Source organism: Pipra filicauda, unplaced genomic scaffold, assembly GCF_003945595.2.
Source record: "Pipra filicauda isolate LSUMZ 115617 unplaced genomic scaffold, ASM394559v2 scaffold19_size4547281_pilon, whole genome shotgun sequence".
Lineage (NCBI taxonomy): Eukaryota > Metazoa > Chordata > Aves > Passeriformes > Pipridae > Pipra > Pipra filicauda.
In genome coordinates, this window is record NW_024104309.1 from 1,284,278 (window position 1) to 1,309,644 (window position 25,367).

At 42.2% G+C, this 25,367-nt stretch overlaps 1 protein-coding gene across 3 annotated transcripts in view; it reads right to left on the reverse strand.

Moving 5' to 3' along the window:
- The window catches only part of GLIS1 (GLIS family zinc finger 1), a 189,046-nt gene that overhangs the window by 22,309 nt on the left and 141,370 nt on the right, over positions 1-25,367 (reverse strand). For 2 of the 3 annotated variants that reach the window (XM_039380570.1, XM_027748657.2), the window contains 3 exons: positions 11,906-12,067; positions 7,981-8,091; positions 4,065-4,197 (listed from right to left, as the gene is read on the reverse strand). In XM_039380570.1, coding sequence (XP_039236504.1) covers positions 4,065-4,197; positions 7,981-8,091; positions 11,906-12,067 — 406 coding nt within the window. The remainder of the gene's footprint in view (positions 1-4,064; positions 4,198-7,980; positions 8,092-11,905; positions 12,068-25,367) is intronic. The other variant, XM_039380569.1, reaches the window with a different exon arrangement.

Below are 25,367 nucleotides of genomic sequence, written 5' to 3' on the forward strand. Positions count from 1 at the left end.
GTCATTTCACACTTCAGCTGTATTTCCTACACCACCAGTTCAGGTATATTGGCAGCACAGCCTGGAGGAAACTGCTGAACCTAAAACGAGCTGTTCATGCTCTCCGAGTCTCCCAGAGTGCTGCTGGGCTGTCAGTAATTCACACAAAAAGCTCAAAAGCCCTCAAAAAGTAGTTTTAGCAGTGTGGTGGCCAGAAACATATTCAACATTTTATCTTTCAATCCCACCCCTGAACAGTTCACGAATGTTTAAGATGTCTCTCTTGGTCTGTTCCTTACTGTCCCAGCTACTGAGGATAGTTCAGTTCTTTGCTTGAGGTGATGAGAAAGACAGAGTAGCTGAGTATCTACCAGCAGCATAACCCTCTAGAGAAGCAAGACAATGTAAAAAACCCACCCCACAACTCTGTATGTCCAGCAACCGAGCCCTGCATGTGTCCCAGCTGAGCCCTGCCCGCCTCTCCTGCAGTGGGAACACTAATTTTGGGTGTCACTCTCTGGTATCCAGCTGCCAGGATTCCCAGAATGTGTCAGAACACAATTATCTTTGAGGTGTTTGTCAAATGTGTTTGAGCTTGGCCAATGGATTAAAAAAATACTGTGGGGAAGGGGACTGACACATGTGGACAGAGAGGCCAGAGAAAGGATTATGTAAGCCTTGCTTCCAGAGGAAATGGGCCTAAACCCAGATCCTGCTTTGCACAGTGCACATCCCATGGACACGGGGCTGGTGTGGCATGGTGGAGCTGCAAGGCTGCTCCGGCATCAGACACAGCCATGGTGCTCCTGGGGCTTGGAGTGAGGCTGAGCTGCACAGCCTGCCCTGGGGATGGGGGCTGCATCCACCCCTGAAGCTCCTGGATAGGGGGGAAGCCAAAACATGAGCCAGCACAGTCAAAGAATCAACCCAACTGTTCACTTACTGAACTTGCATGAGGTGTCTGCCTGTCATTCCGGAGCACTTCCAGGGCCATGTGGCACACACAGTGGAAGATGGGATTTACTGTGGATTCTGCGAGTGTCTGCAAGGACACATTACTCACTTCTGTTGGGTCATGGAGAACTAAAGTGGTACTTATTTAAAGTTCAAAGTTACTTATCTTACACAGTGCAGAACAAGGGCACTCCAACAGAATATTCACTTTACTGCCTTCAAGGGACAGACTTTCCTCTGGCCATGGGCCCTGTGAATCCATCAGCTATCAGCCAGTTATGCTGCTACTGGAATCCAGTTTGACATGTTTCTATTCTAGACTTAATGCACTCAAAGTTTGGAGCTGCTGTCACTTTGATCCCATGACTCCTTAATGGTATGTTCATGGCTGTTAAGCCCAAAGATGGTGCTTTTGAAGAAAATATTGGCAGTGATGTTTATCAGAAAAGAGAGTGAACTGTCTTGTTCAGGGAAGCAGGAGGCATCTGCTGATATGGGGTGTACAAAGTCCTTCCCACTGCCAAACCTAAGAGAAATGAAGAGTTGTTTGAGTGGAGAGAAATGCTGTTTTTATTGCCTGGATCCCCCTTTCCAGGAAACCAGGTGCCCCTACAATGGAAGAAGTCAAGGGGAGAAGTGCAATTGCTAATCCAGTCTCAGTATTATTATCAAGACTTCCAAAATTTCATTTCTTTTACAGTTTTTCTTCCTTTTTTTTTCAGTGCTGAGTTCTAATATTCTGAGTCCCTGCAGTCACATAGAAGCCTTTGGAAGCTCTTATGAGGGACTCCTGCAAGTGCAGCCCACGCCAGGCCTGTGCACCTTGGGCCTCTTCACACATTGACCACCTCAGCTTGTAAATATATGTCATCAATCAGTATTTTAAATGGCTTGGCCTTTAACCTCAACATCTGTGGCCAGAACAGAACTCTGAGCATCTGTGACTAGCAGCCTTTTCCCCCCCCCTTAATTTTATAATAATAAAACACGCCCAAGGAAAATGCCTACGCAGAGACACTTCCTTTGCAGGGAGAGTGATATGAGGATTCAGGCACAGCCAGAGTTCAATGTGTGCAGCCATGAAGCATCTTAGTTATGGGGAGAGAAAAGGTGGAAGATCTCAGCAAACAATGGGTTTCTCTGACTGCAGAAACATTCTTCTGCTCACTGTCTTACCCAGTCCTAAGCACAAACCTGCTTTGAAGTCGGACACGAGGGATGGGAGCTTTTTCAATATTTCATTTTTTTCTGTGATGGGCTTTCATCCCTGACATATTTAAAATGTGCTTTAACTTGGAGAAAGGCAAAACTGAAATTCTCCAGGAATCCAAATGATCCCTAAAGCCCAGAGCTCTGCACGTTAATAATGTGGTTTCTTCGAAAAAAACCAACACCACAAAAACCAAACTCAAAACAAAAACCCAAACCACGAACGTTTTCATGGTGGAATCACGGGGACATCATATACTGTATTTATCCATATCGACCCTATATACAGTATTACAGCTGATTTCTCCAAAGTCTCTCTGCTTATTTGAAAGAGCACATGTGCAATCACTGCAGACTATAGGTGGCAGCAGGAATGTCCTTATGCTTTAATTCTGTAAGGATCAGCACTTTGGCTTATGTGCCCTAAATAATGACAGATGAACAGTTTTGCCTGTGGAACTGTGCTACACATACTATGAAGCAACTTCTGTTCCACCATAAAACAGCCTTTCAAATCTTGATTTATTTTCCCTGGCACTTCTTCATAGTGTGCACGTGATGGGGTCTTATATGCAGTGACCCAGTGAAGTATCAGGGAAGATTTACAGGTTTTTTAAAACATCCTGGTGATGGATTGATATAATCAGCACAGAAATCATATCAGAGAAAGCCAGAGTTACGGATAGATAAAATCCTTAATTTCACAAGAGGTTCTTAGAAATGACACTGGTCTGTTTATCTGTAAGCTAATAACTTTTTTCCTGTTTTATTGTTGTCACTTGGAAACTGAGGTTATTTCTGAGGATCCTAAAGTGCAGGCTGTTCTCAGGGAAATGTCACTGTTCTCTCCTGCCCTGCCTGGAATCCAGAGGCCAAGTCATGATTCAGCTACACCGGACTCTCAAGGGGAGAGCAGAGGTCAGTGCTGCCCTCACAAACCTTCACAGTGCAGGTGACACAGGCAGAGAATGGAAATAATCCCCCTACGTCCCTGCAGCTTTCTCCCACTTTTTGAGGAGCCACTGTGAGTGCAGACTCCCAGGGGAACCATGTCAGAATCAGGGGGTATTTCCCTTTCTACTCCATTCTGTTCAGCAGTTATATTCCAACATTTTAGTGCAACCTGAGGAGATGTCAATCAGGATGCATTTTTTATTTTTAAGATTTGGAGTAAGAAACAAAAAAAAAGGCAGGAGATTCTTGCCTAAGTAAGGCAGGTTACAATTACAGTGCTGGTTAAACACAGAACCTGAGATGGCACATCCCTGATCCTCTGCTGGGGTTCAAATATTGTGAATCTAGACCTTGTTTTCCACAGAAGGGAATGGAAGCATCCTTTTCTCTTCCTATAAAAAGTATAGAGCAGTCTGAAGTCCCTGAAAGGGGCCGGCTCTTGTTCAAACCACAACAAAGAGAGGAGGACTGAAAGAAAGATTGAAAACTAGGAAAGATAATTAAAACAAGGTTTGACATTTCCAATTCAAGTTTTCTCTCCATTCACACATCACCATATCATCTGTTACAATCACACAGTGCATGGTAACACACAGCCTCATCAACCTTCCTGCAGCTCCCGAAGAAAACCCTCCTGCTGTGTGGAGCACTCGCTTGGCATTAGCACAGCTCGTGCACCTGCACTCTGCCAAGGCCAAGGCCAACTTTCAGAAGAGCACAAATGGATGGAGACACCCTTTCAGCAGGGCTGCTGCCCCCTTCACGTGACATTAATAGGAGCTACTTGGCTGCTTATGCTGAAAAAAAAAAGTCAGGCCTTAGTAAACAACTCACAACATTATTTCATCTTATTTGTTGGTCTGGGGTTTTTTTCATCTTCCACAGTGACAAATCAGACCCATAAGCTTTTCTTTAAGTCCTCTGTTATATGACATATTAAGCACCACGCTTATTACGAGTATTCTTACCTGTAATTAAATCATGAGGACCTACAGTTCTACCACACTTCCCATCCAGAATGTGCTGTGAAGATGTGTGGAGTTGTTGCATAGCTAAGCATTCACTCAGTACGTCTTGTTCGATATCAGTACAGGACTTTAGCTATGAGAGGAGGATAAAAGAAACATTTTATTTCAAAGTAAAATCAAATTATTTCTAATTAAATCCATATGTCTCCTTAAAGATTATATATAGACGGGATTAATGTCATTCTTAGAAACTCAGTGTAATTAAGGATGTATCTAGTACTTGGTATTTTTAATTAGAGATAACTTTGGTTTTCTGAAGTGCAGAAGCTAAGTGTGCTAATCTTAAATCAACAACACTTTGCTTCATAAAATAATGTACCCTGTGTTTCTTCAAACCTTCCCGAGTAATTGAACTGCACATTTTCAGGCTTTCTGTAGTTTCCTGGGTTCTGTGGCAAAAGGACTGCATCACCTTCTAACTGTGACACTTGGGAAGACATTTGATAGGGAAGGAAAAGCGTCTGTTCTTATCAGATTAGAACTGGTGGAATAAGGGGCTGTCAGTGATGTGTGAGAGGTACCACCGATGTCTCAGCTGCGCTCCCTGTAAATTAAAGCTCTGGCAAAAGTGTCTGAAGCAAACTCTTGAAAACCACAATGTCGATCATATTAAAAACAGCAGGAGAGGAGAATTAAGAAAGAAAAGCATTTCTAATTCTCTTTCAAACATGCTGATGCTGCCAAGCTTTTGTCATAACACAGTGCTCGCATTACACAAACAGCCATCATGTTCTACAGCCATTAATAAATAGTTATTGTCCTTACGGGTACAGCCTCACATACCGATCTCCCCTGGGCTTGGTTATTCTAAATAAAGGGCCCAGGCAAACCTATTTACAATTCTGCTCTACAGCCATTTGTGGGTTCGAGATAAACATCTGACATTTGGATCACAAAGTGCATCTGCAGCCAATTAAACTACTACTAAATTAACAGCTAACTTTCTCCTGTTTTGTTCTTGTAAAGCCTTTCAGAACAACCAAATATCACCACTGCAGTAATCCCCTCAGCTATGAACCAAATACTCAGGATTCCTTTGATACAACTCTAAGCTCAGGCATTTTGTTTTATATCAGAGATGGCACATTTTGGTAGCATATCTCAACCAAGACATGCTGGCAGAACAGCCTGTTAAGTTTTCTTTCTTGGCTAAGTGATGTCCACTCAGAACTCCTGGGAAGGTGATACCAACAGACAACTGCCTTTGCTGAGGTACAACCAAAAACGAGCAAGTGAACATAAACAGTCTTTCCACCATTTTTCCTAAATCCAAAATCCAAAGCAGACTGTCACCATTTCAGTAACACTGACATTTGCTTAGTTGTGGAAGGTGGTGGGGTTTTTTCCCATAATACATTTAAGTGAAATATTTTGGGTGTTCTTATTTCTTTATGAGCCAGATTTGCTTTGATCCCTTTTAAGAGAGCCTGACCAAAAGGCAGTTTAAATCTGCTGCTTTTTCAGGTGCTTTTTAATTTTGAGGACAAAAGACATGGGATCAAGTATTCATAAAGTTATCATGGATAAATGAGACAGGAAATCTGAAGATGATTTCAAGCCACTGGCGGAGTGCAGACTTAGACTGGTCTACTAAATAAGGTGTGGGAGGCAAGGGAGTAATGTAATTTTAAGATAGATTTGATAAGTCTATAGGAGGGTATGTGTATGCACACAGGAAAATTCCTCAAGACAGGAGATTAAGTGATAAGAATCCCTAGATATTCTGACGTCTTGGTACATCCAACCAGCCTAAGTCTGCAGTTGATGTGCACCAAATTTGTCCTGTATTGATTCTGTGCTTAAGAGCTCCTGCTGCTGATGCAGGAAGTACTTTGTGCCCCTCAATGCAAAGTCTGGATTTAGGTTTATTTTTTTCCACCTTCCTCCACAGAACTGGAACAAGGCCTCAGCAGGTGGCAGGGTGTGACAGTGGGGACTGTCCCTTTGACCAGGTGTAAAGGGTGGTAACACATTAATGCATTCAGCCCAGTACACAGAGCCGAACAAATGATATCCAGGTTTGCTATCAGGAAATATTCCTCCTTGTCCCCCTGGAAGTATGCCAGCAACCACAGGAAGGAAAAATGAGAAGTTCTCTTCTTTGAAATAGGGAGCACAGTTGCTTTCCACAATCTGATGAGAATTTCATGTATCAAAATCTTCCTGTCACAAAGATCTTGCTATTGCAAAAGACTCTGGTGCCAGAGTCAACTTCCTTCTGTGGCCAATTACTGCTATGGCTTTCTGACTTTTACTCTCATTACGTGGACTTAATTACATAGAATTAATCAATTACTGCCATGGCATTCTGACTCTTACTCTCATTATGACCTAAAGGTTAATCTAGGGAAGTGTTGGGAATTTTGTGACCTGTGGTGTGGGATGTATGTGCACAGCACACCCTGTGGAACCTTCTGATAATACAAAATTGGGATGGAAAACTAAGCAGTTTTTCCAGTCCTGCCAGGCTAAATAAAAGTTCTGACTGGAGCAGAGACAAGACTTGGTTCCACCTGGATGGTGCTGGGATGAACAGTGTTACTCCCAGGCACAAAGCTCAGCATGCAAGGAGTGTTTCTTTAGTATCTGAGAGAGTGTGCACAGCTCCGGACACTGATCCCCAGGAACTGTTACTCAGCTGCACACATCTGACAAAGAGGAGGGTTACAGGGAGAATTAGGGCACAAACAGCTGTCCTGGGAAAGGGGACCCTAAGTTCCAACTGGTGGAAACTGTAAGAGGAGCAGCAGAAGGAAGGGGCATAACGTAGGGGCACGGTGGAAACAAGGACAGATCTGTATGATCTCACCACAGTTGTATTCAAGCAGGTGAATTAGGGCTTTTTCAGATCCTTCTCCCTCCTCCATGGCTCACTCCAGATTCTTAAGCTCACGTCACCTGTGTTCTCCTATTGTCTCTTCTCTCCACATTCCTCTTTTTGCTCTCCAGTACTTCCACTTCTTCCCTCTGGCATTTTTCTAAACTAGCTGCTCCCTGGCTCTATCCTGCCAGGTTATCTTTCTGCTCTGCCCTCCCTCCTTTAACCATGCCTTGCTGTGATGCTCTTGGCAGTGCTGAGGCAGCTGGGGGAAGACATCAGTGCTGCTTATTGAACTAATTGTAGTTGCTCTCCAAGGCCAGCGTTCCCTTCCACTCCTGGGCCTGGAGTGTACCCGCGGTCTGCGCTGCCATGGACCAGCTCCGTGGGGTCCCAGACATCATTTTACAAACTGTGTATACAAATGTGTAATAAACCAGTCTCTGAACCTTGGCTGGTGCCCACAAGCATCCCCATTTAATAATGAGTTCGGGATTTAGCCCACAAAAACACTTATTTGAATCCAACAGTACTGAAAACATAACTAGCAGTTTGGGTTTGGAGTGATTTATAAATGCATTTAAAATATAGATGTGGTGGGAAAAGTGTGGGGTTTTCATCCTCATCTATTACAAGTGTTTCTTTTCTACATTTCCACTGTATCCTGGCTTAGTTTCATTTCTGCTTTAGGATGATCAGCCAACATGTATTTTAGTAAATACAACCAGCTAGTGCTGATTGCAGAGACTCAATGCGTGGACATTTTATGTGAATGACAGCAGAATTTGTGTATGAAACACGAACAGGAAAGAAATTTTTGGAGAGAAAGCATGGGGTAAACTGAAAATGCAAAAATGTAAGGTGGTCTGGTTAACAACAGTGATTAAAAACCAACAGGAAAATTAACTCCGCTAAAGTTTTCTTCTAGCGATACCGTAGGAAAACTCTGATCTGAAAATATGTAAGTTTAAGGTAAATTAAAAATAACTCTATGGAGGAGGTCTGGAGATGTGTCCCTTGTTGCCTGGCAGGTCTTACCTTCTTACGCACCTGTTGCTCTTTGGCCGAGTGAGCCTTCACGTGCTTGCGCAGGGAGCTGGGGTCGGTGTAGCGCTTGGAGCAGCCGGGGATCTGGCAGGCGTAGGGTTTCTGTGCATGGGAGGGAAGAGGAGAGAGGTCATGTCCCTTTGCATGCCCACAGCCAGCTCAGGGTGCTCAAGGACGGCCGGTTCGGGGACACAGAGTGTTTGCCAGCCCTGACGCTGCACCCCCTGCAAGCACCGAGAGCACCTGACACACCTGGAGTGTTGGATGTACATCACTGGGCTGAGGTAAATGCTAGTGAGGTGTAACTGGATAGGTTTTGAGAGCATTATTTTTTTTCCCCTAGCCTTTATAGTACACAAAATTATGAGATCACCCAGTATAATTATAGAGATGGAAGCTCAGGGTTTGAGTTCTGATTTACACAGTTTTTACAACTGCTGGGCACTGGTGAGACACCGTGAATCCCAAGCTCAGTTCTGGGCCCCTGTGAGAACCCACCCTTATATGCCTCCTTAAGGTAAAGAAGCCCTTAAGGGTGGGTCGTCACAGCCCTCACTGCAAGAATGACATTGAGGTGCTAGGGCCAGTCCAGAGAAGGGCAGTGGAGCTGGGGAAGGGTCTGGAGCACAAGTGGGATGAGGAGCGGCTGAGGGAGCTGGGGGGGCTCAGCCTGGAGAAAAGGAGGCTCTGGGGGACTGTCTCACTCCTTACAACTCCCTGACAGGAGGGTGGAGCCAGGTGGGGATCGGGCTCTGCTCCTTTGTTACAAGCCAACAGGAAACTTTCTCAAGTTGCACCAGAGGAGGTTTAGATTGGAGATAAGGAACAATTTCTTCATCAAAAGGGTGGTCAGGCACTGGAACAGGCTGCTCAGGGAAATGGTGGCATCACCATCCCTGGAGTGTTCAAAAGCTGCGTGGATGTGGCACTAGGGGACATGGTTTAGTGGTGGACACAGTGGTGCTGGGGTAACCACTTGACTCAAAGATCTTAGAGGCCTTTTCCAATCTCAGTGATTCTGTGGTTATATGATATGCAGCAGAACAAAACTTGGGGCACAGCACATGTTTGGTTTCATTCATACTTTGTTTCTCTTTTGAATAACAACAGAAATGTCTTTCCTTTTGTAACTCCTAACCAAACAACCTGCATCAAACATTAACATGTGAGCAAATCAATACAGAAAGAAAAATCCACTCTTGCTGATTTTGTTGGGAGGACCTTTCCATCTTGTTTTGGTATGTGGCAGAGCTTGTCACTTTTATGTGGCACAGTATCAGCACTATCTCCTGGGAAAACCACCTGAGTCTGAACAGGCAGTTCCAGTCCTCTCTTCTCGTAGGAAAATAAAATAAAATAAATAAATGAGGATGCTCTAATTTAGCTGCTGATTCTGGAGTCCCAGTGACTGAAATCCTCAAAAAATTCTTCTCTTAGCTCTGCCTACTCCCAACAAAGGGAACACTATCTCTGGGTTACAAACTCCAAATGAAGGTGCAATTGTCAAGGTGAGCAAAGGTACTTCAGCACTTTTTATTAAGTACCCACTGACTTAGGTGCCAGTGCTGCATGGCACAGCTCATGGAGCTTTAAAGTCGAATGGAACATTCTTTTTTCCTCTGTTTTCTTGCCTCACCTATCAACACTACCTCAGCCTTCTCACTAGGACTAGTAAATCCTGCTGGTGTCTTCTCAAAGGCAGAAAACTGGTTTGCCATGACCTCAGTGTCACATTCTTTAATTCCCCTGGTTTCAGAAAGAGGATGCACAGAAGAGAAAAAAAACAACTGGATTTGGGAGAAGTGGCTGTGAGGTCCTTTAAACCAGTCGCTCTGCTCCTGGAGGAGTGCTGACATGCCCTTTCTACCAACAAGGACAGACAGGTCCCCTTTGTTCTTCTCCTGCCCAGGAGAAGGATCTACTCCAGATGATTTAGTAGAGATTCAATCAAACTAGGGTACACCAGTAAGTAAAATGATTTACAGATCCTCCTTTTGGAGAAGATAAATGATGGAGTGACCTACACTGGGAAGCTTTAAAACCAATTCCAAATGCACTCAATAAGGAATAAGCAGCCTATATAAACCCCCTTTCTTTATAAGTACCTCCAGAGAATAAGTATTGCTGCTCTGTCCAGCCAGCAGGAAATTTCTGAAGGAATAATAGAATCATTCACCAACTCATGACCTTACAGGCTAACACAGCACCTACCCAGAAAGTTACAGGGCAAAGGAGATTTATTGAGAGTGTCTGGAACACAGAGAACTGACACCTGAGGAAAAACTATGGAAAACTTTAACAAATCCCTTAGCAGAAAACCCAGCAGAGTATTTTTCAAATCACTGATGTCATTCAAATTAGTGATAAAATCATTCAACTCAGTGATAGGAAAACTAGGTGAAAATCTGACTGCCCTTCCAAAGGTTCATGGCTGTTTGCTCTGACATTCCAGGCAGTTGTTTTGTGCGGCCCTTGAAGCAGCACCATCCTGTAGCTCTGCTATTTTTCACATTCACGTAAGCACAAAATACACTGAGCTAAACCACAGGGCTTAATTAAAGCAGGTAAGTGGAAGTTAGTTACTGTGTGCAGGACTACAGAAACAGTTTTAAAGAACCTGCAATGGAATAGCATGGAAGATATTTTTAGATATTTAAGAAAGTTAGTAGAAAATGATTACTGTACCTTTTTCCTGATTTATGAGCATTTCAGATAATAAGGACAGAGATAAAGGGAGAAGAAAAGAAAATAGAAAGTTAAGACATTTGTCTTCAATATTACACAGATAACACATACAAAGAATTTTTGCTCACTTTAGTAACCACTTAAGTTCTCTCTCAAAGCTAATAAATGGTATTCCATTTGTGACTTTGGCTATTAAAATGATATCTATTAGGTTCAAGCAGCTATATTTAAAAACTGCACTCAGTTTACTATATCCACTTTCAAAAGAGATGCATTTTAGAACTAATTACAAATTCAAATCTCTCAGGTTGACTTTCAAATAAATAAAACATTGTTATTGTAAGTGTGCTTTGGTTTGGAAAATGTGACTGACTCGCTTCTCTTACTTGTTTGTTTTTGCAAGGCATAATGTACATTAGACATTCCTTAATGCTGCACTGTCTGAAATGTGTAACTGCTTAAAAAGTAAATATCAATTAAACTCAAAAGTTCTGCCCCATAAACACTTGGCCAAACGTTAAACCATATATTCACTTCTTTGAAAAAGACAAAGGAACAACTCTGTTTTTCTTTACAAGCTTTATGCTGAGGATTTGACTCATCTGCAAAGCTGCCTCATTACTTTCTTTCCCTATAATAGGATGATTTCATTTTAGTTGAAGCCCAAGACACTGTACAGAATAAAAGAATTTTTTTCTCACAGTTAATTCTGATGGTGGGTACTTAACAAATTTCATATAGTTATAAGACAGATGTATTTTCACTTTTACAAAATTACTGTCCAAAACTGAGGTGCATGCATGTACCTTCCACTGAGAGGTCTGACTTGCTTTTGCATTCATTCAGAACATTCACTGAAGCAACACGGGACAGGAAGCGAGACAATGACACACATTTGGTGCAGAAGCAGTGACTCAGCTTTCACTCACGTTATACCTTATTGTGCTGCTGCCCCTCTTACTGGAACAGGAACAATGGGAGAGCTTGCTGAGTAACTTAGTCCTGCGTAACTTACTCCTCAGCATGAGCAACACACACGAATTTGCCTGTGATCAAGGCTTTTTCATTTCTCAAAGCACATGCAGTTCAAAACAAAATACTATTGCTTATAGCTGAATTTTCTAAGACTCTCCTCATGAAAAGGCACAGTCCCCCTCCCAGTTGCAGAACCAACTGTGCACAAGGACCACTGGAAAGCTCTGTGCAAGTCCCAGTATGAAATCATGCTTACGGTATCCAGGTGTGTTCGCTGATGCTTTGCCCGGTCGCTGGAGTTGCTGAAAGCTTTCTGGCAGCCAGGATGCTGACACAGGTATGGCTTCTCCCCAGTATGACTCCGGAGGTGAATCTTGAGGTTCTCAAGCCTAGAAAATGCCTTGTTGCACCCTTCAAACTAAAAAACATCATAAAAAAAATTGCTGTAAAGTACTATTAAATAAACCATGTGCAGCCACAATAAGAACAGTGTAAGATCCAAGTTGGGCGTGCAATAAATCAACCAACATTCAAACATCTGTTGAAATTTATGGATGAAACACAACATATTGTGCTGCTCATTTAATCTGTCACCGAAGACATGGTGTGTAGCTCGGTAATAATACAAGGGTTATAAATATCTCACATGTTCTGTCTGAAGTACCGAACGCTTAAAGACACAGTGTCAGAACAGAAAATTTAAAGAAAAGGACAAGTATTCTGATGAGTCCTCGAGATGTTAATTGGCACAGGAGCCACTGTGGGCAATAACAATTAGCTGCTACAGACAGAGAGCAAGAGAAGCTATTTGTGGTGGGTTAGAACCTGGTTTCCGGTGTCTGAAATACAATACACTGGAGTTGATGAGCACAGACGATTACAGGAAGGCCTGATCTATTTGAAGATCAGTCCAAAGGAACTCTGCTGTTATTCTGCACCCTTTTCTTTACTAGCTCTATCATTCAGAGCTGTTCTCTGCATTTATACAACCAGTAACCTGAGCAATTCTGACTTCTTAAGCACCCGTTTCATTAGGGAGCTCAGTAATGAAACACTGCATAGCGCTCATAACAAAAGTCACTGTTTCAAATTAAATCTGAATAAATAAATAAGTAAAATTTCCAGCTACTAGCAGGCCAAGGGAAGGGTGTTTTGCCTTGCTCACTGCAAAGTTTCAGCATTACAGACAACAGGCAATTGCAGTGGAGGCACTGTCCCTAGGATGGGCTTTGGGAACTCCCTCAGGTGAGCACAAATACTTGTGTGTGCACATTCACACACCTGCAAACCCATAAAATGCACTCAGATACTTACACACAGGGAACAAATACATGCACAAGACTCGTGTGATGGGATGCATCACTTTGCCCACTCTAATGCAGTTTCAAGGCACTGCAGATCTTCTAGTGTCTTATGCAGATAAAAACCTTCATATCAACGCTAACATTCTGAAAGAAGGTAGGTGTATCTTCATAGAGCAGTTTGGGTTGGAAAGGACCTTAAAGATCACCCAGTTCCACCCCTGCCATGGGCAGGGACACTTTCCACTAGACCAGGTTGCTCCGATTCATGTCCAACCTGGCCTTGAATGCTTCTAGGGATGGGGCAGCCACAACCTCTCTGGGCAGCCCGTTCTAACCACTATTTCTGGAAGCCATAGTTTTTTATACGATTCTTGCTCAAGAAGAGTAAAATCCAGACTCTCACAAAATTAGCAAGTGCTTTGTCACTTCCCTCTGCTGAGTCAAGATTTTGTTCAGCAGTTTTCCAGGAACCCATGGTTCCTCAGATGGCGCCACAGAAATCACCACTTTGCCAGTCCTATTTGTCACACACACACCTCTTACACACATCAGTGCATGCAGCCTCCTGACTGTTGTGTATCCAGCACTGCAGGCAGAGGGCTGGATGCAGATGGAGCCTCGAAGACACTGTAACGTGGAGGTGCCTCATCTCCCTGTGCCTGCCAAAGGCAATTTAAACTACTGGTGGAAAAAGGTCCACCACAGCCTGCTCAGACCAGTGTGTTTTTTAAGTACCTCAACACAGTGACCAAAGTGATCCAGATTCCCTAGCCAGCACTTCATTTTTCAGGCTGTGTCCTGCCATGGGATGCAGATCAGCTCTGCACACTACAAACTGAACACACCAATGCGCTCCAACACACAGGCACGCCCACAGAGGGGTTCCTGGAAAATCTCTGCCTTTCCCAGCCACTCACACATGACAGGATCACTATGGCTTTTACTGCCCTACATGTTTTACTGCCCTGGCCAGATATTTAATCAGTCTGAATGGCATATTGGGTCTGTGTGTCCAGACAACTATCTGATATGTATATATTATGTCTTTCCCCATCACAGCTATCGAGATAGATCCACAGAGTCACCTGGAGACGTGCAGTCTACGTCTTCAAAAGTTTTGTTTGGCCACAACTCCCTCCCTGAACACTTGAGCTGGTGCACCGAGGTGGGGGAGTTTGGAAGTGACCAAGCCCCAAGGCTTCAAAAGAAACAAGCTTTCTTCTTAATCATCACTAAAAATCTGACAAGGATTCAGAACGGAGCAATCTGAAATGCTCAAATATGCTGAAGTCTATGACAAATAAAGCAGAGTTTAGCAAATTCATAGCACTCAGATTTTCAAGGAGTCAGGGTTGGCAAAGGTTAGGTTGGAGAAACAGGAAGAAAATCAATGGAAAAGGAGTGGGGGCAAGAACCTTGCTGGGAAGTGATGAGAAGAGGGGAAGGTGAAGATGAAAGGCCTGAAAAGGGGGAGAAAAGCAGCTGGTGCAAAGAGCTGAGAAGGGTGGGGCTGAGAGAATCCACTCAGAGTTGCAGGAAGGTCTCAATTTCAAAGGACTCCAGGAAATACTATTTCACCTCCTTTATTTCCTGCTGGATCTGCTGACTGTATCCCTTGCAGTTTTTCCCTGAAGGGCACAGCTTCCCTGAAGTGGAGGTGTCTCAACTGTACACTTGCACAGAACAAGATAACTTCAACTGGGCTGCTGTTGTTAGGATGACTTCGTAAGGTAATTCTTGGGTTTCACTGCTTTTCACCAACTCTTTTAACCCTTCCACCTATTGTTGCTACTTGGAGTGTAGTGTATATTTATATATACACTAAATAAAACTACTCCTGGAGAAATTGGTGCTTATTCCTTTTTTCAAATAACCCCCAGGAACATTCAGCCATCCCACAAGTGCCTCAGCTTCAACTACAAAGAACAAATGTTCAGTTCTGAAAGGGCTTTAGGATGGTAAGAGCTATTTTATCAACTGAGAAGGCCACTTATGGTATCTCCCAGACATCTGGCCCCAATCTGTCACTGCTTAATCCTACAATCTTAAACATTTTGTGGACATTTGATGCCTGGGATAACTGTAACAAACACTGCATGATCCTCAAAAGTCTGTAAATGTCAACAGAGCTTTTAAATAAGTTCATCAATAAAAATAATTATATTGCAATTACTACATTTGTCTTTACTGTGAATCATTCATGTGTTTCAGACACTGCTATGCTGCACACATCCGAGCACAGACACAAAACAATGCCACATGATTACAGGAAGAGCACGATGCATTACTGGATTTTATAACTACTGCTGCTTTCAGAATAGGGCTTCTACTAGGGAAAAATACCTTGTAGAAATTTATGGGACTAAATTAGTTCCCTACCACATGGAAATATATGTTATCTTTATTTTACAGTAAAATATGACTGCTGCAGTCTCATGCATTTAAAAGACATAGTTATGAAAACGCTGAACTATCTCACAGTGATCTAAACACATCACAATCTTCCTAACAAAACAATTTAATCTAATAACTGTAATTGCTTAAAATGTTTTTTCTTTGCTTCCAGATTATACTTTGAATGCACCTGAGAATGCTGCCATGCAGAAATAACAGTGTGTTCCCAAGAGGGTTTATATTATCAAATGTTTACCACTTTTATAAGCATATTTAATCACGGTCATGTCTAGAATATCTGTCAGTGGTACAGATCAGAAGAAATAAACTATAAACTAACCAGCTCAGACCATGGGGTGAAGCAATAACTGACATTTTCTTAGGAAATGAGTTATGACTGAAAAAGAGAAGCCTTCACAGTTGTAGTGCTAAATAGGTCCAGTGTGCCATTAGAGCAAGCTCATTAATATACACCTCTGCTCTCCACTGCAAGATCAGTTAAACAAGCTGCCTTTTATTTATAGACCTAAAAGGGAAAGAGTAGGTCATATTGGCTGCTGACATCTCAGACAGCCTACAGATGGAAAACCCAAAACATTTCATTCCAAAGCATTCCATGCTATCAATAGGAAATCTGATGTCTGGTCAAAACATCCCCAAGCCTTACGAACATTGTGAAATGTTCTTTCTTCCCAACTGATTACAAAATTGGGAAAATTTTATTGAAAAACATGTTATGAGAAAAAGGATCCTGTGAGGCTGAGCATCCCTTCTGGAGGGGAGGAAACAGTCAGACCACTCTTTAAATAGCATCACGGTTTCAGAGCACACTGAGGCCAATGTCGGGGCCTTGTGGGGCTCCAAACTGTAACTAAGGTCAGGAACTTAAACACTTGAGTTGTTCCACCCAACACCAGCACCTAAATATCTGTTTTGGTGCTTTGTCTTTTCTAGCTAACTCCTTATTAGATTAATGTTTAATTTGCTGTTGTAGCTACAATGTAAAGCCCTCATCCTGCAAACAGTTGAGCACGAGTAACATGACTCATTTATTAGACTCAACAGAACTAGTTGTGTATGTTAAAAGCAACCCATAGGAATGAGCTCTCCACATCCTAAAGAATCCCAATTCATTTAGCCAGATTCAAATTTACAATTTAAATTGTCAGAACCTGCTTTTTTCCCCTTTGTGGTAAGAATAAAATGGATGATACCTGTAACAGAAAAGGACCTGCCAATTTCTGGGTTTGGTTTTATTTTTAAAGCCTGAACAATTTATGTTTGCAAAGTGACACTTCCACATGCTATTTCATTTGAATCCCGGGGAAAATTGCTTGTACTTTTTATTATTTGTCTTTTAAAAAAGCATTTAGGGCTTTTGCCAGACTGTTGTACAGTTGCTGGTGTGTAAGAGAAGAAAAGGTAAAAAGGTTCAGAACAGGAAAAAGAAGAACTTAGAAAAGTAAGCCACAGTATAAATGCAACACATCCTTCACATTGTGGGAGTTTAGGGCAATTACAGCCAACCATTTGACATCAACACACAGTACACCGGTAGCCTGGGTTTTTTTGTGCTGTTAGACATGTTGTACACTTCCCAATTAACATGAAACTGGGAAATAGGAATACACTGAAAACCCTGGAGGAGGATTTGATCAGCACGCGCCACCGAATTAAACAAGACTTTATAAAGGCTGTCTCTTTAATTTCAATTCTATGGATTTTATGAGCCCCCAAGTCCATACTCCTGAACCCCTCTGGCAGTATCAGGAATTAGGGGTGCACAAGGAATGCAGACCTGGCCCACACAGGACATAACAACAGGCTTATTTAAGTCATGAGTCACCAGCTCTGATCCTACACACGAGGTGATTTCCACACACAGAGTTCTCTGACTGCAGAACCAACCACCTGCCTGCCAACATCCCCTGAATGGGGTGAACGTAGGTTGAAGCACTGAAATATTCAGAGATTTATTTCTTCTAGTGCCAGTCAGGCCCTTCAGGGAGCAAGCTGAGCTTTTCCATACGTTTTCCAGCAAAACACAAAATATCTGGGAAACTGTCAGAGCATCCTATCCTTTTCACAAGACCCCATTGCTACTATTAAAACCCTTTTTAGTAATCCTTCTTTAATCAAGCAGAAGGATAAACATTTGTCAAAACAGAGGTACTTGCATTTATTTGCTGCAACATATGAGAATGAACGAGGAAAGTCGGGGATATCTTATTATCAGCAGCATGACAGCCACAGATTTTGCCATAAGGTTTTGCTAAATATGTCATTTGGAAAGCAAACAATTTTCTGAAACCTCATTACAGTTGGACTGAATGCAGCATTATGGCTTGCAGGCAAAAATAACATTACATGAGGCAACATTTTAAGGAGCAAAATGCAAAATTCATAGGGTCATGTAATGAGCAAAGAAGACACCCCATGTCAGCCCCTTTAGTTCCTCAGATGTAACTGGGAAACTATTCTTTATTTGGGATTTTTTGAATAGCTTACAAGCTATTTGAAATTAAAGGACAACACACAATCCAAGATTTTCTGCTCTAATATCTGAAGCCAGATCTGCTTGTTTGGGGGACAAAATTAAGACTGAACAAAATCAATTAAAAACCCTCTCCAGCTGTGCCAGAAAAGAACCACAAATAAATTAAAAATGCTTCCCTCCAGTACTATTAGATTATTTAAACAAAAAATATAGTTTCCTACATGTACTTCAAAAATGTGTTCCTCTGGATCAGCAAGTCATTGCCTTTCTTCACTTTCCAAGGAAACATTTCCATTCCAGTTTGCATCTAACATCACCTATTTACACCTATTTCAGCTGAAACCTAAATGAAATTCTGTCCTACACCCCTGACTACATCTTTGTATTCTGGTCCCTATTTTAGCCACATTAATTTAAAAATTAATCTATAGTAGATATTGATTAGTTTATAAATTAATGAATAATAAAGAAAGAATGCAGCCTCAGAACAAAGGCAGAATACATTATGGTTGATGTGGACTAACCAGTTGGGGTAAAAAAAATAAAAATTAAAAAAAAAAGAGGAAAAAAAGAAGAAAAATATAAAGAGACAGCAACAGCAAGAAGGAAAAAAAAGTAATTACAAAAAGAAAAAACATCTACCTCAAAACTTATGGCTGATTAGCATAGCGTAGCATCTTAAAAGGCCAAAATACCACATGTGTGGCATGTTACAAAAGAAGATTAAAATAAAGGAAAAAATAATTCAGAGAACCATGAAGTCTCAAAACATCTGGAGTTTTATAGTAACAAGGAGGAAAAAATCAAAAACATAATTGAAAAAAGTCCACTGCGATATATTATTGTACAATGAAGCTTAATGGAATTGAAAGGAGGAGAGATGAAAAGGCAAAATAAGGGGGGGGAAGAAATAAAAGAAACAAGAAAAAGCATTTATATTTTAAAGATGTCACTGAGGGTTTTTATCCCAGTTATTAAAAATTACACACCCTGCTTCTGTGGGCTGTCCCTGTAATGTGCTGAGCGCTCTCTTTCAGCAGAGGACATTCATCCATGCTGGGGAGCTCAGCAACCCTTTTGTGCCCAGTGCAGGGCACTTTCCTGATTCTGGGAGAGACATCTGCACAGAGGATGGCAGAGAAGCTGCCTGCCCTGGTATACATTCTGAATCCAATGGGAGATTTGAAGAGGCAGGACAAACATGTAAATTAAAAATGGTTGCTAAAAACAATGCACACATTCAGGAATTAAGCAAACAATCTTTAGCTGTTCTACTGGCATCAGACACTAAAATCAACTGTAATTGAAATATTCTGAATCTATTCACTAACAAACATTTATATGGAAAAGCAAAATGAAAAACTTCCCTCTTTGTTTCATATTTTTCATGAACCAGTAAAGGACAAAAAAGATCCACACATAGTCCAGGCTGCCTTTTGTAACAGGCCAACAGCATGTCTAGGAACAGGATGGGTTTGCAACACACCACAGGCAGGGCATTCCGGGATAGGTCTGTGCTCTGTCTGTCCCCAGACACAGGAAGATTTGGGACCAGAGTGAGCCAAACCCTGTGTGTCACAAATACGGTGTCATCTGGCAACAGTGAGTGTCCATCCTAACTTCCCACTCATCCCCCTGACTACTAGCTTTTTTTAATCCTGGAAAACCCAGCTCCCAACTTTGTCAAGACCAATAAATAAATAAGTTTTACAGTCAGAGCTCGTCACATGTCATCACAGCTTACAGAGTGGCTCCTGTCCTTGGCAGATCAAACAGAGGAGGATCCTGTGGATGAAATCTGATCTACAGTTGGAAATCACTGTCTACAGCTGACTAAACTAGTCCCCCACATCCAAGTTCTCTCTTAGGAGATGAAAAATAGCACCAAGGTAACTCTCCACCCATCTGTGTGCGGGGTTTTTGTTGCAAATACAACTTTTTGTAGGTGGTTCAACACAAATCATTAGTTTTTCTCACTGAATGTGTTTCATGGAGCATGTAGCTTTATTGCTGGGGTTTTCTCCCATTTTAGATGGGGGGATTTTTTTTGTCTTAAGACCTACTGTCCTTCTCATACTCTACCTGTGCTCATTTCCACAAGCACATAATGGAGCTTTTATCTCCAGGTGTAACTTCTAAAGATCAGATCCCTGCAAATTGACAAGCTGCATGAAATTGTCAACACTGGATTAATCTTCACACTTGATAAGAAGATACATATTTTTCCAAGGTTCTTCTTGGCAAGGGAGTAGACAACTCAGTGGGATTTTCCATGCTCAGACAGGCTCCTGCTCTTTTCTGCCATGCTGGGCCAATCTGATTATCCGTAAGTGAAGACTGGGGTTCAACCTGTAATTCAAAGCTAAAATGATTATGCCTGACACTTCCTCATGTGTAAAGCTGAGCTCTGGCAAAGAGCCCCTCAAGAGCTGCTGGTGAACCACTGGGAAAGAGAGACTGTGATGTGGTGGGAGCTTGTTGTCACTGCAGGGTTGGTGACGTTATCCTGCTTTCCCTCGTGCCCTGGTTGTGGAGCAGAATCCCAAGGGACGTGGCTCCCTCCTTCACCCACAGACCCGCTCCAGGCACCGTATAACAGAATCCTACAGGGTGACTTGACACAGAGCTAGAGGGTAACAATATGGAGAGGGATAATCTCTTTCTGATAGAACACTCTCTCTCTTCCTACAAATAAGGAACTTTTATCCTCACTTTACCCCATGTCATTACTTTTAGCCTTGCAGTGTTTGCATTTCGTCTTGCTTGGCCACGTTCACTACATGAAGGAAAATCTGAGAGATTTATTCCTAGAAAAATGTTCCTAGAAAAAGACATCACCTGTTTTAAAGGAAGTTAGTTTTCTGGCCTTGCCTAAATCAAATCAGTGTCTAGGCTTGGTCAGGTACTGCACTGTCGGAAGGGCCGTGTTTCAGACACAGGGAACACAGTTCTGTTGCTGCCCTTTGTAAATGACTGCTGTGCTCCACCTGAGCTCTAGCAATGGTCCATATCTAAGCTCCTTCCCTCAGATAAATCCAGTACAATGGGATGCCCTCTGTTAGAGGCTGAGGTGCTCCTGTCACCTCACACTTCCATGCACCAAGTGCTTCAACAGGTACAGTGGCTGATGCACTCCACCCTGGGAAGTGATTATATTGGATGTTAAATCAAGATTTTGCTAACAAACACCCCCAAGTCTATTGCTGCTCTTCACCCATGGGGATTTACACCCCAGCACGCTGGACTGGTGTGGGTGGTTCTGCTCTCCACCAAACCCTGCTCTAGGTTTAAGTGCTGGAGCTCCTTCTAAAGCCTGTGGTGAAGACGAAGATGAGCTCTGCTGAAGAGCAGCCGGCGTGGCAGCAGTGCCAGGTCCCTCCATTCTCTACAGCACTGTGGGATCCTTTGGATAAAAGGCAGTATAGCAATGTTCTTTTCTGAATAGCACTTAATGTTTTCCCACAGTCTTATTGTTTACAGGGAGTTTAGCAAGTCGCTTCACTAATTTAAAATAGATTGTATCCCACATGGGTGGATAACAATAACACATATTGGTGAATCATATGGCTTTCAAATGATATATATGAAAAAGAAGTGCTACACATATTGTCTGAAATTTTACTGTGTGAAACCACAGCACTTAGCTCCCTACCAGCTGTGTCAACAATTCAGTGTAATAAACTAATACAATTGTAGAATAACAGCAAGGTTAGTTCTGAAAAAGCTAAGCTTGAAAAAGAGGTGCAAAAAGAAGATGTAAATGAATACAGATGAACATTATTTCAGGTGGGAATAACCTGCCTTGAAAATGATGTGACCTCCTGAAATTTAGATTCCATTGTATAGGTTGCAGTCTAAAAGCGTAAGGGGAAAAGGGATTATATGGATAAGAATGATTTTTAAAAGGGAAGAACAATAGGTTTAGGTATCTGAGGAATCTGGTGTATTACACTTAGACTGTACAACCACTGCAAATCACCCCACCTTTCTACAAATTACCTACGCTGGGACAGCTTTAAAATGAAAGAAGAATAAGAATCTTCCCTGGACTTTGTTCCAAGGTCCAGACCAGCCTCCCATCCACGCCGACTCCGCTTTACACACATGACGTAGTTCCAAGGACGCTGCCAAAGGACATTCCTGACATACTTGACCAACAGCAGCCCATGGACAGGAATGGCTGAATGAGCCAGGCTCAAACAACAAAGGTTTCGTATTGAGCTGTCTCACAAAATTTTTAATATGCTGCTAAATAAATATGAAAATAACTGAATAAAAGAAATTTTCTAAGATAATATTTTTGAGGGGAAACTGGAAAGGGAACTCAACGGAAATAGGTTTTAAATTGAAATGTTGAACTGCAGCCCAGAAATGACAAGAAAATTAAATCTCTTTTCTTCCTGAACCCCAATAAAAACAGTCTTAAACACTCTCGGTAGACCACAGTTTTGGAAGAAATGAAATTATGTTATTGTCATGCATGATTATCCAACATTTAGAAGGTACCTGCAAGATTTTCCTGAGAGTTATACCTCCATCCCAGAACCTAGCAGGAAACCACAATCACTTCTGTACCTTACGTGAAGGACTTTGAAATGAAAGTGCCTCAAAATCAAATATAAGCAGCTTTCAACATGTGCATTTAATCTGCCTAGGTTAAGAAACACCCTGTGGCCACCACACTAAAGAACTGAAAACGTAAATTGAAGAAATTATATCCATATGATTAAGTAAGATTCTTAAAGAGAAACATGTTGTTAAGTACTTCATTCAGAATAAAATGAAATGCAGTAAAATAGAAGCTATTTGGAATAAATCACTGACGCACATGCTTTCTATGCAAAATGGCAACGTTCAGCTCGGAGTGGACATCTGGAGCAAATTAGCATTATGTTGAGAATAATATAAAATTAAAACATTTCGTTTCAGCTTCTAAAATTAAATATAAAATCAGAGACCAATGTTGTGTTGGACAGCTCGCCTTGTGACTGATAGCAAGAGTTTATTTTGTTTTTCAAGTTGTTTATGCCTCCTATCACTGTTCTTGGAGCTCTGACACTCCCAGATCCCATCTCAGCAGAAAGCACCAGGCACAAGAGTTGTGTCCTGAAATGTGCTGCTGAGTCCTGTGCTAAGGGTTCAGAATGAGGAGTCTGAGGCAAGTGTGGGCCAGAGCAGATTGGGTAAATCAAGCAGAGATGACCCAAAACTACAGGCAGAACTCAGGCCACACCCCAACCAAACCTCCCCGGGTTTCATTTTTACATCTGCATGCTGAATCCACACCTTCTGGCTCTGGAGAGCATCGAGGGATGATGAGCTGAAGGTGCTGGGTGACTTCAAGCCCTTGTGCAGCCCCTCTTAAAATGTGCTGGGCTCTTTCCAGATGCTGGAGCTTCTTAGTTCATGTGAGCTCTGGTATGGCCAACCCATAGCCGCTCTCCCAGCTCCCACTGAGGTGAGGGAAAGAAGCCTCTGTTCCTGGTGGGACCTGCCCTATTTGCTTCCAGGACAGAGGCTATGCAGGAGGCTATTGCAAACCTATTTCCAAACCCAAAGAAAGCTTCTGTCTCCATTCCTGTATCTTCCATGTGTAAACTCCAAGCATTTAAGACAACGGGGCATTTGTACTCCTCTGACTAACTTGAGAGATTAACTGGGATAAAGGAGGTGTATAGGGCTGTTACTCCCTATAATCACTCTCCTCCATAACTGGGTCCTGTGTGCCACTTGAGGTTTAGAAATCCTTGGACTTGCTATGCCTGAATACCTGGCCTGTCCACTTTGGTTCTGAAGCAGGACGAAGGAATGCTTCTGCTTCCTTGGCGTGCCAGGCTTGGCATTTGTCAGGATCACAAACTTCAGGGGAAGAACACTGGAGAGAATGCTGGACACACACATCTTCAGGCAGTTTGCTAATGCACCGCTAGGTTTGAAATGTTCTCCTAGATGCTTGAAAAGAAATAATGTCAAACAAGCAACCAGAATATACTTTATACGGCATAAAAATGGGGTCCTTATAGTATGGCTTATCTCCTTTCTGATATAGCTGGGAACATGCCAACCTTGCCACCTGGTCCGGGACTTCCTTTAAGGTAGCCATGTCTTTCAACATGAAACCTAAATTGGATGTGCACGGACTTGCTCCTGCACTTTGCAATGTAAACACCTGCACATATGTTTTAAATAGTCTCACACCTCTATATGTAAAGTTTCAGACACCTGTGAATTGGCTTTAAATAGGCCCACTGGGTTTTGTGGGTGGAGAACAACTTCCAGGTGCAGAGGAATAAGGTTATTTCAAGGGCACAAGCAATGTACAGCCTCTGGTCTGAGTATGTACAATACTTCATTTCCAAACTTTGAGCAAGACTCTAAACACGTGTCCCCTCTGTCACTCATTAATCATCTACAAAACGTGGAAGTAAGTGCATTTGTGTCTCTCTGGCTTGTATTCGAGTCTCTCTGGCCCCAATTCTTTGGCCTTAATTCTCTAAAGCACCTTGAGATCTTTGCACTGAGCGAGCACTCCACAGGTAAGAACAGTCCCAGCCTGGCTCTTCACACAGCTGGACAGGAAAGGCTCATTTTCGTTGGTCTCAGGCCACACTGCTTTGTGATTCTTCTGGAGAGAACTTTCTTTCCATGACTCTACTTTCAAACACTAAGAAGATCTTGTTGCTTTTACCAATTCTACCGGCACCTTCACATCAGAACATGACATCTTATTTCTTATCCCAAAATTCTGGCCTGGTTTGGCCCATCATTTACTCATACAGAATTCTGATAAAGACTTCCATCACACTTTTTCAAATGATACTCTGTGTGAATACAGGCTGGGAATTCTGAATTAATCTACATTTCTTCTCTCATCACTCATAATTGGCAAAAAAAGAGTCAGTTTATTTTTCTGTGCAAGAGATGAGCTCTGCAGCAAACTTGCTTTGATTTCACGGTAATCTATGTGACCACAATGAGTTCTTTAAAAAGGAGAATGAACATTTTCATTTAATGAATGATTAGAACTTTCCAAAAAGCTACCATCACTTTTTTAAAAGCCGTGTCCTTTTCTCCTTTCTCAGAAGAATTCCAAAACATCCTCAACTTTCCATTGCAAATAAAAACACGTATTCCAATGGCAGTAAGGAAAGGTTCGTTGGGAGAAACAGTACCTTCTATTAGACCAGCTAATGCAGCTGAAAAGATAGAGAGGCTCTCAGCATGAAAACCCTTCTTTGGAGATGATCTTTAAGGTCCCTTCCAACTCAAATCATTCTATGATTCTGTGACAAAGAAGAGAATTACAGCCTCTGGGAGAACAAGGCCAAAGCCTGACTGGGTTGGAGGGCGGGGAAACACAGGGTGTGGGGAGATTGCAGGTAAGCAAATAGAGCAGTTTGGTTCTCAACAGGGTCAACTGCAATCACCATCTTGCTTTCACTGTGGGGTCATGAAGAAAAACAGAGCAGCACAGAAAAGCAAGACAAAAGAAGCAGAACAAACGCTGAGCAACCCGTGTGGCA